Source organism: Protobothrops mucrosquamatus, unplaced genomic scaffold (assembly GCF_001527695.2).
Source record: "Protobothrops mucrosquamatus isolate PMUCROS unplaced genomic scaffold, P.Mucros_1.0 scaffold585, whole genome shotgun sequence".
NCBI classification, from domain to species: domain Eukaryota; kingdom Metazoa; phylum Chordata; class Lepidosauria; order Squamata; family Viperidae; genus Protobothrops; species Protobothrops mucrosquamatus.
In genome coordinates, this window is record NW_015386885.1 from 423,826 (window position 1) to 438,482 (window position 14,657).

At 36.1% G+C, this 14,657-nt stretch overlaps 1 protein-coding gene across 1 annotated transcript in view; it reads left to right on the plus strand.

Annotated features, from left to right (window-relative positions):
* LOC107288765 (dual adapter for phosphotyrosine and 3-phosphotyrosine and 3-phosphoinositide-like) overlaps positions 1 to 11,065 on the plus strand; it is an 18,850-nt gene extending 7,785 nt beyond the window's left edge. Inside the window, exons 2-7 of the mRNA XM_015817413.1 lie at positions 247 to 377; positions 1,436 to 1,483; positions 4,127 to 4,189; positions 6,132 to 6,217; positions 8,087 to 8,174; positions 10,567 to 11,065. Of these exons, the coding sequence (XP_015672899.1) occupies positions 247 to 377; positions 1,436 to 1,483; positions 4,127 to 4,189; positions 6,132 to 6,217; positions 8,087 to 8,174; positions 10,567 to 10,614 (464 nt within the window). The 3' untranslated portion in view covers positions 10,615 to 11,065. The remainder of the gene's footprint in view (positions 1 to 246; positions 378 to 1,435; positions 1,484 to 4,126; positions 4,190 to 6,131; positions 6,218 to 8,086; positions 8,175 to 10,566) is intronic.
* Positions 11,066 to 14,657: the final 3,592 nt, after the last annotated feature.

A 14,657-nucleotide genomic window follows, 5' to 3' on the forward strand; every position in this document is an offset into this window, starting at 1 on the left:
GAATCTGAGATAAAGAAATATAAAACAAAAGAGATAAACATGTTTTGATACTTGTTAAAATATCAAAGTGTTTAATTTTTAAAAATGGAGAAGGATGCTAGATTAGATCTAGGTAAATGTAGTAAGTGATATGTTGTAATGGCTTTCTAAGATCATGTTTCATACTTTTTTGCGTGCATTCTGTTATGTAAGGGAAAAGGCTCTCAATTCACCTTTATGGGCTACTTAGAGCTTTCTTTCTCATAGGGACTTTGATTGTATTGAAGCATCCATATCCCAAGAAAGTAGAAGAGCCTTCCATTTATGAATCTGTGCGAGTCCACACGGCTATGCAGACTGGAAGGACAGAATTTGACCTCATTCCCACTGCTCCATCGGTGAGTTCCCAATTTTCTAGTTGAACTACTGGTTGGAGAAAAGAAAGCTTTCCATAGTTTACTATGGAATTAGTAAATAAGATTTTGATTAGAGCTGAAGTGAATCCTTTAGAAGAAAGCATCCATGCTGGAACTTCTTGGGGTTGAAAACTTGGCAAATCTAGAAGACATCAGTTTGGGAAAGACGTGTCTTAGTGAGAAAATGTTCTTCCTCAAATGGTGCATTTCACCAATTAAAGGTAAAGGAGGCGGTGCTCATCTCCATTTCCAAGGGAGCCAGCTTTGTCCAAAGACACTTCCATGGTCATATGGCCAGTATGACTATGTGCTGAGGCGGAACACTGTTACCTTCCCACTGAAGTAGTATCTATTTATCTACTGGCATTTGCATGTTTTTGAATTGCTATGTTGGCAGGAGTAGGAGCAAGTAACAGGAGCTCACCCAGTTGTGAAGTGATTGAATCTTGAACCTGGGCAGTCAGCTTTTTAGCTGACAAGCTCAGGATCTTTAACCACTGAGCCATTGCACCCCCTTTCAGCAATTAATGTATTTTATAGCATAAAGATTCATGGACATGAAGGCTGGGATCAGAAAATGCAGTGAATTGCAGATGACCCAATTTCATTTTGCCCTAATAGGGGTATTGTATGTGTATGTTGACTGAATTTGGTAAACCATATGAATTATGATGAACAAAGGATGTTCAGTTACCTATTGTTTATGTTTGATCCATCTAAAATATGTATTTCATACATTATAGTCAGCACCCACTTTAATACATGTTGCCAGAGGGAATAATTCACCAATTTTTTGACAAAATAAATTTTGCATAGGTGTACATTGAGATGAACCTCTTGGGAGAGAGAGCAGATAACTCATTGATAAGAGAAAATGAATAATTACAGCTGAAAACTACCAACTTCTTTTGCTGTGTCAGTCACAGCAAGACTCTGAAAAGACTCATGTTTGAGATGAAGATTTACCTGTCTCCTCCCTTCCCTTATTACCTGACATCCTTCTCAACCATCCTAATAAACTTTCCTGTGTTTCATTGCAGTTAGGGACTAAAGAAGGTTATCTAACAAAGCAAGGCAAAATAGTTAAGGTAAGCAATCTAAAAGTTGTTCTATTGTTTTTTTCTCTCTTACACATTAAAAACCATCCTGTTAAACATGCTAAGGAGCAGTGCTTGAAAATTACATTGGGCATGCGTGAGCAAAATAAGATCTGGAATACATATATAATATCCAAGAATCGCTGGATTCTTAAGGAACTTATTTTTCCTTAGCATAGCAGCCTCTAGGCATGTTGGACTATCACCTCTATAATTCCCTGTTATGATGGGAGTTATAGTTGAATGCTCCTGGGAGATATTATCTTAGTGAAAGCTGTATGAAGCAGAGAACCATATGAAGCTGCCTTTGGTGGTTCATTTTGAAAAGGCAGCAAATGGTATATTTATTTAAAAATGCATTTTTCTTGCTATAGAGCAGAGAATACTTCTTGAACTTTCACCTTAAGTGCTGAAAAATCCAGATTTCAGCAAGAGTGTGCTGCCCCCCTTTTTATGTGCATTATGTTTATGGATGCCATCTTGAGTTTTTTGAGCAGTATTTCTGCCAAAATCTGTTGGCTGTTTCACATATTCCTCTCTCGGTACCATTTTTAGAATTGTCTCTTCGTTTCCCGGTTCTCTCACAATTTTTTTTAAAAAATGTTTTATTGATTTTTTTTACAATAACAATCCTTACTGCCTGATGTACAGCGTGTTGTCTTGGTTCATAATTTTTTTTTAAAAAAAATACACAATAGTAGTTAATTAACAGTCAATAATAATTAATTTTTATACTTCCATAATTAGTAGATTGATTAATAGTGTATTTCTTTGATCTTCTCTTCTCCCAATAGTATTCTCCTTCTTCAGCCTTAAACAAGTATAATTTTTAATATTTTCAATGCATAAATGATTAAATATGAACATTTTCTTCCATGTTTGTACCGACAATAATAGCGTTCATATGTGACATTTTTTTTCTTATCAACTTGTGTTATTTTTATAAAAATCAATTTATTGTGTTCACCATATATCCTATTTTCATAAATCTTGTTTAAGCTTAATTTCTCCTTAATATTCAAACAATTCTTATCGGTCATAATTTTCTCAGTATTTAACATCTAAATATCCAAATGTTCCATTTTAATACATCATCCCAATGTTTTCATATTTCATATGTTATAAAAATACTATACTACTTATCTATCTTATAGGTTATCTACCTATAACATCTTTTCTGATCAGTTTATATTTCACTTATATTTGTAAAAGTTAATTTGTTAAAATCACTATATATCCTTTTTTTCAAAGTTCTTATTTAAGCTTAATCCCCCCCCCCCCGTTCTCTCACAATTGTCCCTTTCTGAATCAGATGTGGCCACCTTCCTTTTCCTGATTTCAGACTGAGATTACAGCATAGACACTGAAAACCTCTAAGCAGTGTTTCTCAACCTTGGCAACTTTAAACTGCCTGGACTTTAGTTCCCAGAATCCCCAGCCAGCATGCAGGACATACAGATATGGGTTTTATCAAGCCATAGGCACACATATTCATAGTAAGAGAAAAAAAAAGAATTTTGTTTTGAATGGTTGAGTTATGTGACTACAAATAGTTGTTATAATTAGTGCTTAATTTTAGATCCAGCTATCTATCAAATTTAGAGTTATAGAATATTCAATGTATTGTCTGAATTGACTTTTGAATATTCTCAAATCGGAGAAACAAGTAGCCAATCTCAGCCTTTTTCCATGCTCTTTATGAGTTTACTGGCAAGACTACCCTTAGTGTTTCTCTAATCTCCAATCTCATTTGAGCTGTGTATGGCCTCAATCTCACTTCTCCTTTTTCATGTAGATTCATCTGTTGTCTTTTCCTGTTCACATCTCATGTCATGTAGGAGGTTGCAACACCCTCTTCTTTTTCACTTACTAAATCTGCTTTACTTCTAGAATCTTCTTCTGAGCCATCCTACCATTGCAGTTCCTTTTTTTCCTCACGGTGGATTTGGAGTAGACTTCATCGGAAGAGGTTGGACCATGGAAGGTTTACACAAATCGTGGACTTTGCAACGTATAATCCCTTCCGATGAGACACCGTAGAGGTTCAGAGTAAATCGACAAAGAAAGAATAAAACAACTATGTTCAACGTAAAGGACAGGTACATGTGAGTAAGTCATACCGAGGATCTTATCTATGGGAGATGTTACGTGTGTTAGATACAGGTAATCTTCAACTTACAACTTTTTGTTTAGTGATCATTTGAGTTTCCAACAGCACTGAAAAAGGTGATTTGTGACTGTTTTTCACACTTACAATGGTTGCAACATCCTCATGGTCATGTGATCAAAATTCAGATGCTTGGCAATTGATTCATTTCTATGACGGTTGCAGTGTCCCGGGGTCATGTGATCACCTTTTGCAATCTTCTGACAAGCAAAGTCAATGGGGAAGTCAGATTCACTTAACAACTGCAGTGATTCACTTAACAACTGTGGCAAGAAATGAAAAATGGGACAAAACTCACTTAACAACTGTCTCACATAGCAACAGAAATGTTGGGCTCAATTATAGTTACAAGTCAGGGACTCCCTGTATCATGGTGAGAAAGGGAAGAAAGAGAAGTTTTTTTTCTAGTACGTGTTGCTCCTTTTGTGTTGAATTACTTTCAATTTCCCTTCTCTTTATTCTTTTAGAACTGGAAAACTAGGTGGTTTACACTGCATAGAAATGAGCTGAAATACTACAAAGATCAAACGGTGAGTTGTGTTTTACTCTGTTTACTTGTGAGAGCGAACACAAAGGAATCAACTGGGTACTGGAAATACTCTTCCTCCCATGTTTCCAGAATAGCTATTGTGAAACTGAGTGCCAGGCAACATGGACTTTGTACTGACTGGCATTTTTTATTTATTCCATGATGTCAGTTCAGTTAGTGGGCTACACTTACATGCCACCTCTATTCCATCAATGACTGTACTTCCTTTACAGCAAAGAAATGCAGACTGCACATTCCTCCCTAGCCCCCAAATTCTCCCCTGAAATTTAGTGGCAAAAATTATTTTCTGTGTTGTAATTATGCATTTTGGACACCAAAATAGTTTTCTTAAGTGTCTTCAAAATTTAATAATATTTGCTATGTGCACCTCAACTCTGCAAAATGAGGTTGCCCTGCCCCACCGGTATCACCACAATAGTTGATGTGATACAGATCCTATGGGCGGTTAGAGGCCGATAAGAATTTTTAAAGTATGGCCCCAAAATGTGGGCTGCCCCTCCTTTACAGAAATGTACTCACAAGAGGCCTAAAGCTTTAGCAAGATAAGCTACATTCATTACTATTGGAGGAGAAAGAAAATCCACCTATGTTGGATATATTTTTCTAGGGTTTTCTTTTTCCTTCCAGTTGTACTAAGTCTTTTGCAATGTATTAAATCAAACTCACTAGTGGGCAACTCATAGCAGCTGAGCTGTAGGCAGTCCTGGTTGCTTTCTGGCAGCATTCAGAAATAATCATCTTGTTCCATCCTGTAGTTCACACAGCTGTTAAAATTGCTAGGCATCTACCAGATGAGGCAAAAAAGTGCATGTGACGCTATGAGCATACTGATCTTATCATCCTAAATTATGCAACTATGTAATTACAAAATTTGCATCCTTTTTACAATAACATAATGATGCACAGAACATACGACATTATTATGATGATTATGTCCAAAATGACTAAACTAAATCAGTGGTAAACCAGGGATTTTCAGATTCTGTTCACGGTCCTTTAAAAAAAAAGATGTGATTTGATTTTGTTTTTTTTAAAACTACAAGTTCAGTTTTATACACTACATTCCTTGTGCATTTTCCACTTCAGTGAGGCACATCAGCCAACCTTTCTCTTACAACCCACACAAACTATAGGGAAGTGTTTTCCTTTGAAAGCCTTCCATATCTATGGACATTGATTGGTAACAAATGACAACATAGATGATGTAAATACAGAAATGCTGCAATTTGGGTACCACAGACCCACAGGATGGCCGGCAAGGGAAGGGCTCGTGGGCCCAATTCACTGTCTATCCTACATTTTCCACTTTAAAGTTCAGCAAAATTTTGGAGAGAGATCCAAAGGTGCCCAAAATGAGCTTGGGTGGTACCTGCAGTCTAAATGGAAATTCTTTTCTGTGCAGTTTTTGTCTTGCTCAAGGAAAATTTGAGTGCATATACACCCACACACTCCTAGACATCTGTGTTGCCACTTGTAAAGAAACTATCTCTTGATGGTTTCAATTCGACTGAATTGAATCGATTCATTTTAGGCATACAGGGTTCATTAAAGTCAGTAAGATAGCCACAACCATGTGACCAAAGCCCAACCATTTTATGTGTATTGCAACTGAGATCTTATTTTTTTTTTATTCCTCCCAGGAGCCCCCTTCCCCATCTAGCATAGATTACACATAAGGCGATACTTCAGACTAGTGCAAGTGTATTTGTGGAGGATTACAGAACTAGAATTAACTTGCATATAATGAGGGAAGCACCAAGAGCCAAGGCAACTGAAGGACAAACTGAAATTGCAAATTAATCTTTGTCTGTAGGGTCTTACTTACTGTTCTGTTTCTTACATGATGTCTGTGATGGGGCAAGGTGGGTAATGATTTTAAATAATAAAGCAGAGCAATTGTTTCAAAAATAACATTTTTCAAGTCCACAGAGCCAATCAGAGCACTGGATTTAACTGAATGCTCAGCAGTACAGTTTGACTATTCCCAAGAGAAAGTGAATTGCTTTTGGTAAGTTGAGGTTTAAATACAATTTTGGGGTGTCCTAGTGTATCCTTTCTTTCTTTCTTTAAAAGTTTCTCAGTGCTATTCTGCCGAAAACTTTTCCTCTTTTCCTCTTCACCTCACTGCTACCCAAATTGCTCTTATTTGTCATAAATTCAATTAAGACATTGTGCTGGTTTTCCTTGATTTGTCAATTTGCCATCAGAACTAATTGCTTCCTGCTCTCCTTTTGTTCTTATTTATTTTGAACAGCTTTAGAAAATGGCTGTGCTTGAATTCCCAGAATTCTAGTTTAATTAGGAAAGAGCAGTGTACCCATGCATGCTATTTGATTGCTTAGCTCCTCTTGCATATATATGTTGCTTAAGACTGAAACAAAAAGCTGCGGTTTTAATCATCCTAACAAGGAAGGTCAACAGCAGTTTCCATAATTTACCTGGTCGTACTTGGCCTTTGGAATACACTGGCTTGGGCCACACTTTTTTTTTTTTTAATTTTAAAATTTTTTATTGACAAAACAATTAAAACAAAAAGGGACATGACATGACTTCCAGTATACATAATCCTAATAATTCGTTCCTTATCATATTTAAAGTTCTAAATATACATCTCTCTACATAAATATATTCCCCTATATAATACAGTCTCAAGCTTATTTCTCTACATATTAACATATAATTTTATATACCACAAACTTAAACTTTAACTCAAAACCCGAACAGTTCTTCTTGACTCATACCAACAGTAAAATTTGTCCCAGATTCTAAAATAATCTGTTTCCGTCTTGTCCTTTAATTCCATAGTTAGCCTGTCCATGTCCGCACATGAAAATTTTTTTTGTAGAATCTCTTCTTCAGTAGGAATTTCTTTGTTTCTCCAATTTTGAGCATAGGTCAGTCTGGCGGCCGTAAAGATGTGTAGCATTAGATAGAGTGTCCCTTTATCATATTTTTGTATAGTAATACCAAGAAGGAAGAGTTCTGTTTTAGTTCTACCTCTGTTGTTAATATTTCTTCTAACCATTTTTGAACCTTGTTCCAAAAAACACGGGCTTTCGGGCACTCCCACCACATATGATAATATGTCCCTCTTGCCAAATTACATTTCCAACATGTAGGGGAAATATTGGGGGCCATTTTAGCTAGTCTTGTGGGCGGGTAGTGGCTTGGGCCACACTTGTGTTTCAATTCAATGGAGTTAATCCTTTTGAATTCTATAAATCTAATTATAACAAAATATGCATTTAACTTACGGGTACTCCTCTATTAGCGACCACAATTGTTACCAGCAACATTGTTTAGCAAAGCAGTCTTTAAGTGAAACTGTAATAATGTTTATGATCTTACTTCAGCTTTCTTTTGCTGAAAGTTGTAAATGTGAGGATTGTTTGTAAAGTTATTTTTTCACCACCAATATGACTGCAAGGGGTCACTAAATGAGGCAGTCACTAAATGAGGATTACCTGTACTTTTTTTTTTTTTTTAAAAAGCAACCATACCTTCAGGACATGCTTAATATGGTTTCTCCAAGCAGGAGCCCCTCCCCAAACATGTTGATTAGGCTTGATGAGAGTTATACTCTGGTAGGCCCTACATATGTCTGATTCACATTAAATGGAGCACTTTGGATGCATCTTTAATGCTGATATGTTTTTACCTGTTTTGTTTTTCAACCACTAATGCTATTATTCTTTTTTATCATAAGGCTTGGTCAAATTTCAAGTATTTACCTCAATTACTTTTTATTCCTATTAAGAAGAAAAGTAAAAATATTTTTAGCTTTAGTTTCTTTGGGAAAATGGAATATTAGTTTCGGATATGACTATGATTTCCTTACATTTGTGACACAGAATGTTTATAATTTTATATTTTACAGTTTAGTATTTCCAATGCGGACGTATTATCTGTTTGCAAAGACTGGAGTAGAAGCAGATGAGTGGATTAAAATATTGCAGTGGAAACTGGTAAGGAAATATCCATGATTTGATTAAAATTAAATGGGTAGCAATACAATGACATATAACAGTTCATGCTGAGAGTGCTGATTTCTCTAATTTAATCCTACAATGGTAGCCTTAGAAATACTGTAATTAAAAAGAGAAAATCACAACATCCATACTCATGGACATTTATACATTCCCCACTCCAAAAAGCCATAGGTTGCTTCTTTGCTTATACAGGTATTCCTTGACTTGCAACCATTCATTTAGTGACAATTTGAAGTTACAACAGCACTGAAAAAGTGACTTATGACTGCTTCTCATACTTAACGACCGTTGTAGCATCCCCATAGTCACATGATCAGAATTCGGGTGCATGGCAATCAGCATGTATTTATGATGGTTGTAGCGTGTTGGGGTCTTGGGATTATTATTTGCAACCTTCCAGGGGAGCGCCTGACAACAAAGTCAATGAGGGAAGCCAGTTTCGCTTAATGACCGCAGGATTCACTTACCTGCAGTGATTCAATTAACAATGGTAGGAAAAAAGGTCATAAAATGTCTGATCCACATTAAATGGAATATCACTTAACTACTGCCTTGCTTAGCAACAGAAGTTTTGGCTCAATTGTGGTCGTAAGTCGAGGACTATCTGCATTGGCTCCAATTCAATCCTTCCTAACTCCAGATAACAAATAGACCTTAAGAGCAATAATATTCTGTACAAACAATACCAAATTAGATCACTCAAGAATGTGACTTATATGCGGTAGTTTCCTATGTTCTTTTTCCAAAAGGAAATGAAACTGTATTAATCATTAGGGCCCAGTGCTTCTATACAGGTCACAGAGCACTCAATTTCACTTTTCTCTGTAGTGTCTTTGCAGTCTTCCTGAGCTTAGCTAGTGCAAGTGATTCAGTCATAATGAAACTCCCCCCACCTCCTCCCCAAAGCTGTTATTTGGACTTTTAAATTATCCTTTAATACTGCACAATGGTGCTCATTGTGGGTAATCACATGAATTAAAGCTTTATTACGCAAGAAAAGGCTTTTAGTGAATGAGAAGGGTAGTATACTGTAGGTGAGGCTTTGATTTGGATTAAATGCTGAATGGAGAATTTTAGCTCTAGAAAAAGTGAGTGTTTGACTTTCTGGTAGGAATGAGAAAACAGGAGTGAGGCTAAATTTGCAGTTGGACAGTAGTTTAGTCAAAATGGTTTATTTGTTTAAAACCACTCAAAATCAGCAGGGGTATGGGATGACAGCATCAAGGCAGAATTGTTGCTTTACACTTTTCAAGTAAAACATGTAAAATAGTCTAATAAAAAGCTGAAACCACTTAGTTTAGTGACTACTTTTAAAAGAAAAAATTATGCATAGAATTGGTAAGAATTCACCAAGTTTAATGTTTCAACCTGAGAAATAAAAAAAAAAAGTTGTGAAATGCTCAAATGATTTGGGGGAAGTGATTTGAAGGGAAATATTCTTAAATTCAAATAACCAAGTCGTGTTATAATAGGACTTGTTTTCTTTTTCTATTTCTTTTACGACATCAACCTTCCCACCCCAACGCTGATATCTTTGTGTCTTATCAAACTATCCTTTCATCTTTATTCAGTCAATCCTGCTTAAAATATATAAAGTTGAGAAGTCGTCTCCATTATTGGCCCTGCTGCAGTGTTTATTTATTTTTATTTACTTTTTTAATATTCAGCCATAAAAATGGCTCCCAGTGGCTTACATTTATAAGACAAATTGAATATTTGTTGCAATAATAAAAGTCAGCAATATTAATAAATATCAATATGATAAATATGAATGCAAAGCTGACTGCTTTTCAGTTCCCAGATGCCCTTCATAAGACTTGCATTTTCATTTTCATTGTTTCCAGAAGGCCAGTGATAGGGTACTAAGCTTTCCTCCGAAGGGAGGCTATTCCCAAACTTGCTACCAAAGCTGTAAATTTCTGGGCAGCCAATTCAGCAACTGCAATACTGATAATTGTGATCATGGTAACCTTGTGCTAATATGAGACCCACTGCATTTTGAACAAATTATACTTTCTTGTGGGGGGGGATAGAGTTCTAATTATTGCTATTTGCCATATACTACAAGGGTGGGCAACAATGGCAATCTTATGACCTGTGGATTTCAACTCCCAGAATTCCTGAGCCAGCCAGAAATTCTAGGAATTGAAGTCCACAGATTGTAAAGTTGTCATAGTTGCCCACCCTGATAGACTACCTTTTGTATACGATATACACTGTAGTGAACTGATTAGAGATGACGGGAGATATAGTCTAGCAATATGCAGAGGATATCAGAAGCTCTTAAATTACATAGTATTTTAATTTACTTTTATTTATAAATTCATTTCAACAGCAAATATTTTCTCCTTTACATTTTTGTTCCTAGTCCCAGATAAGGAAAAAACGCCAGCATGATTCCACACTCAGGCCATAGTAATTTTGGCTTCAAATCTAACTGCACGACAATCAACATCGGTTCATATTCATACTCCCTTCAGATTCGTTATTCAGCATTAAGAAGTGCTGCACCAGATCAGATCAGAGGTTTTTAAACTCTGCAGTTGCCGACTTGCTGACAACCTGTTTCTAGGAAATTCTTGAACACTCTGTTAAAGCAGAAGACGATTACCTTGGAAGACGGATATTCACCTGTTCAACATTTCATTATTCTGGATACGCCCGGTGATTACTGGCATTCTGTATTTGCCTTTGCTGCCAAGTTTTCACTAGTTCTTTGTATGTAAGCAGTTTCAATGAAAGTACTTAGTTTCATAGCATGAACCTGAACTAGCTGTGTACCCACTCATCCCTGGCTACCATTCTGTATGCTTCAAACCATTTACACTGTGGTCTGTTAAGACACATTACCTGAACACAGTTTTTTTTTCTAATAGTTTTGATTTCACCTGTGGCTTTGACTAGTGTTAAGAATCTTGTTAAGCCTTCTAAATCATTTTCTCAGTTTGAATTCCCTGATGAGCAATCGTTATAATTTACTGCTAGTGAAACAAATTTCTATGGGCAAACATTGGGAGTTACAGGTAGCCCTTGATTTACAGTTATTGGTTTAGTGACCGTTCAAAGTTAAAACGGCACTGTAAAACGTGACTCATGACTGGTTTTCACATGATTGTTGTAGCATCCCCATGTTACGTGATCAAAATTTGTGCGCTTGGCAACTGGCATGTAATTATGATAGCTGCATTGTCCAAGGTCATGTGATCACCATTTGTAATCTTCCCAGCTTGCTTCTGACAAGCAAAGTCAATGGGGGAAGCCAGACTCATTTAACGACCACATGATGCACTTAATAGCTGCAGTTAACATGGCCCTCATTCATTAATGGCTGTACTTTGTCACCAATTGCTGCTGCTTTAAATTTACTCCAAGGACTCAAAATGCCACAATTTGTCATTTTGTCAGTGCAGATAGATCAATGTAGCTGTTTTCTAAGACAAAAAGAAACTGCATTTGTGTCTCAAGACATATATAGATGGTAACAGCTACATTGTTTAAATATATTTGCCCTATAGTAGAAATTGATATCTATTGGAAGCTTTATGCTGAATGCACATCTAATATATGTATTCTGATCCTGGTTCAGCAATACATTTTCTGCAAATATTTAGCATACTTAAGCACAAAGTCATGTGAGAACATACCTCCTTTGCTAGATCATAAGAGACCTGCAGAATCAAAGTCTGCATAGCATTTTATTACCTCCAGTTGTCAGCTAATGTCTTTGGAAGATGAAATAAATTTTTCTGTTAGTATATGCATTTGACATACTATGATGTTCTATGCCAGAGTTCCCCAATGTTTCCAGCTATGTGGACCGGTGGGGGGGGGGGAGAAGAGGGGATGGTTCTGTGCGAACAGCTGGCAAGCATGCACGTGAATGCAGTTTTATTTGCATGAGTGGTGTGCATGTGCACCTGCTGCTCATGCAAATAGGGCATGCACACACATACTCACTCACTGCTCGCACAAGTGAGGATGTGTGTCTGCTCGCCGGCTGTTTCCAGGGCCCAGTTGCAATCCCCACATGGTCCACTAGTGAGGCCCTCTAAGTATGCCACTAACTCAAACCTATTCTAGAGGCCAGAGTACTTGGGTTTAAAGAAAAGCAGCGCAACAAGAAATATAAAACAACACAATACATATGAGGGAACAAATAGGCATACATGTAAAATTAGTAATTAATTTCATTAATTACTATTTAGAGTTAATACCATTTAAGAGTTCCAAAATATATACAACCAACTATGGCTCTCATATTTGTTAACATTTTCTTGTATTTTTTTAATCTTGTAAAACATTTGTTTTCTCGTATGTTTTATTATTTAATATTTTTATGTATTACCAATAGGAACATTTCCAATGTTACACAGTTGTCAGAGTTTGTAAAAACAAGAGTGAATGAAGGATCGTACAAATATATATTGGGAAGAACTGTATCATATTTTATACTTTTATTATAAAATTTCTAATAAACCAGGAACAAAAAGAAAATACAATTATAGCTGTGCAGTGGATAAGACAATAGTGATAATACAAATATTTCCAAGTTTTACATAACTAATCTTCCTTTCTCAGTGGGGTCTAATGCTGGTCTTAATTTAAATGAGATTTCCACTACTGGATTTTGAAAAAAAAGTACTTGTGTATTCTCTTAGTTCAATGTTTCTCAACTGGGACAATTTCCAAATCATAAAATATAAGAGTTAGAATGAATCTTGGATATTAGTTACTCTACTCATTCTCAATCTTGGCAATCTCCAGGTGTGTACATTTTAAATTCTGGATTTCTCAGCAATGGCCTTGCTGGCTGTGGAATTCTAGGACTTGAAGTTTACACATCTGGAAGCTGCCATGATTGATAAACAATGCTCTGGTCTAGACACCACCTATATGCCTGATCTGTTTTTCTCTTGAAGCCTATTGGTTAGAGTGCAATCGTATATGTAGCTACTAATGTCCTGTCAAAGTGGCTTTCTTCCATATATAGAATATTCCTTTTTATGTATTATGATTCTTATACCTCTTATACTTTACAACTTTCTTTCTCTCTAAAAAATACTCTGAGTTAGGTTTCCATGGCTTTTTTTTTACTCCAAGGCAACAGCACTATATAAATCAACATACTGATATTAAAGACAGCAATAATGCTAATATGCAACATCTATCTCTGTGATAATGATCAGACTATACATCTTGCCTGTATCTTTTATTCATATTTGCTTAGGAACATACAAAGCCAGATAACTCAGCAAAGTACCATAATTATATGTATTCAAAACATCAGTTTTACAAAGAATACAGGAAGAGAATACACATTGCACTGATCAAATTAATTGTTGACAAATAGCTACCTTGAAGTTTAAAATTCTGTTTCCAAACAAAGAACCATTGATTGCATACCAGTATTAACATAAGTTTTCCCCGTAATGTTCTTCTAAGCATAAAGGAAGATTTGACTGCAAAATGTATGTTTCCACTAGTCTCCATTTATTTAGACAGAGGCAACATATTTCTGGTTGAGTGAAAAAATTGTGGATGGCATATTATACACAAAAAGTATTTTTTCTACTATGAAATATATGCTAGCGTGAAGTTAACTCCATGGGAGTTGTTATACTCACTAATACAACCAGCAACCTAAGATACTGTATATAGGGAAAGCTACAGCCCATTTATCCCAATCTTACCTTATATTTCAGTCCAGTACAGTTTTTAACATATAATAAGAGAAAGTGACATTTTCTCCAAGACATTCAATATACAGTGTGAAAATGACTGAATCTTTCGCAGTTTCATATTAAAGACTTTCTGTGCTTTGGATATAAATATTGAGTTAAGAGACTTCCACCACTTGCCACAGCTCTTCAAACAAAGGAGCCAGTTCTTTTTCCAGGCTTACAATCAGTCCTACACAAAGATAGGCAAAGAAGATGAGATATAAAGAATAACTGTTGTTTCTCAGACAGAAAGGAAAACAAGTATGGGAAGATTTAAATTCCGTCTTAATCTATGGTTTTGGAAGGGCAGTCTTACATCTTACACTAGAGGCTGGCTCAGGAATTCTGGGAGTTGAAGCCCACAGGTTGCAAAGGGTCCATAGTTGCCCACCCCTGCCCTAGATTTTGTTCAGAGGCACTACTGAATCCATAACTAGCACACGCCGGAGTTACTTCACTTTCATAGTGTTAGGAAAAAGTTGTTTCTTCAGTGAGGAGCAGTATCATAGCTAGCACGACAGATAATTCCCTTTCTATTGAAGGAAAATTTAAATATTTGGTTCTGCCACCAATGCTGACCAAGGATAATCTCTGAAAGCTTTGGTATAAGGCTTTCTTTAGGTCTAGCTTTTACTCCTTACGACAGGAATAATTTCAGACTTCTTTGCAAAAGTTGTATTTAGCTTAAAAAATGGGCACAGACCTGATCATTTAAATCTAAGTATTGAAATGCTGATTT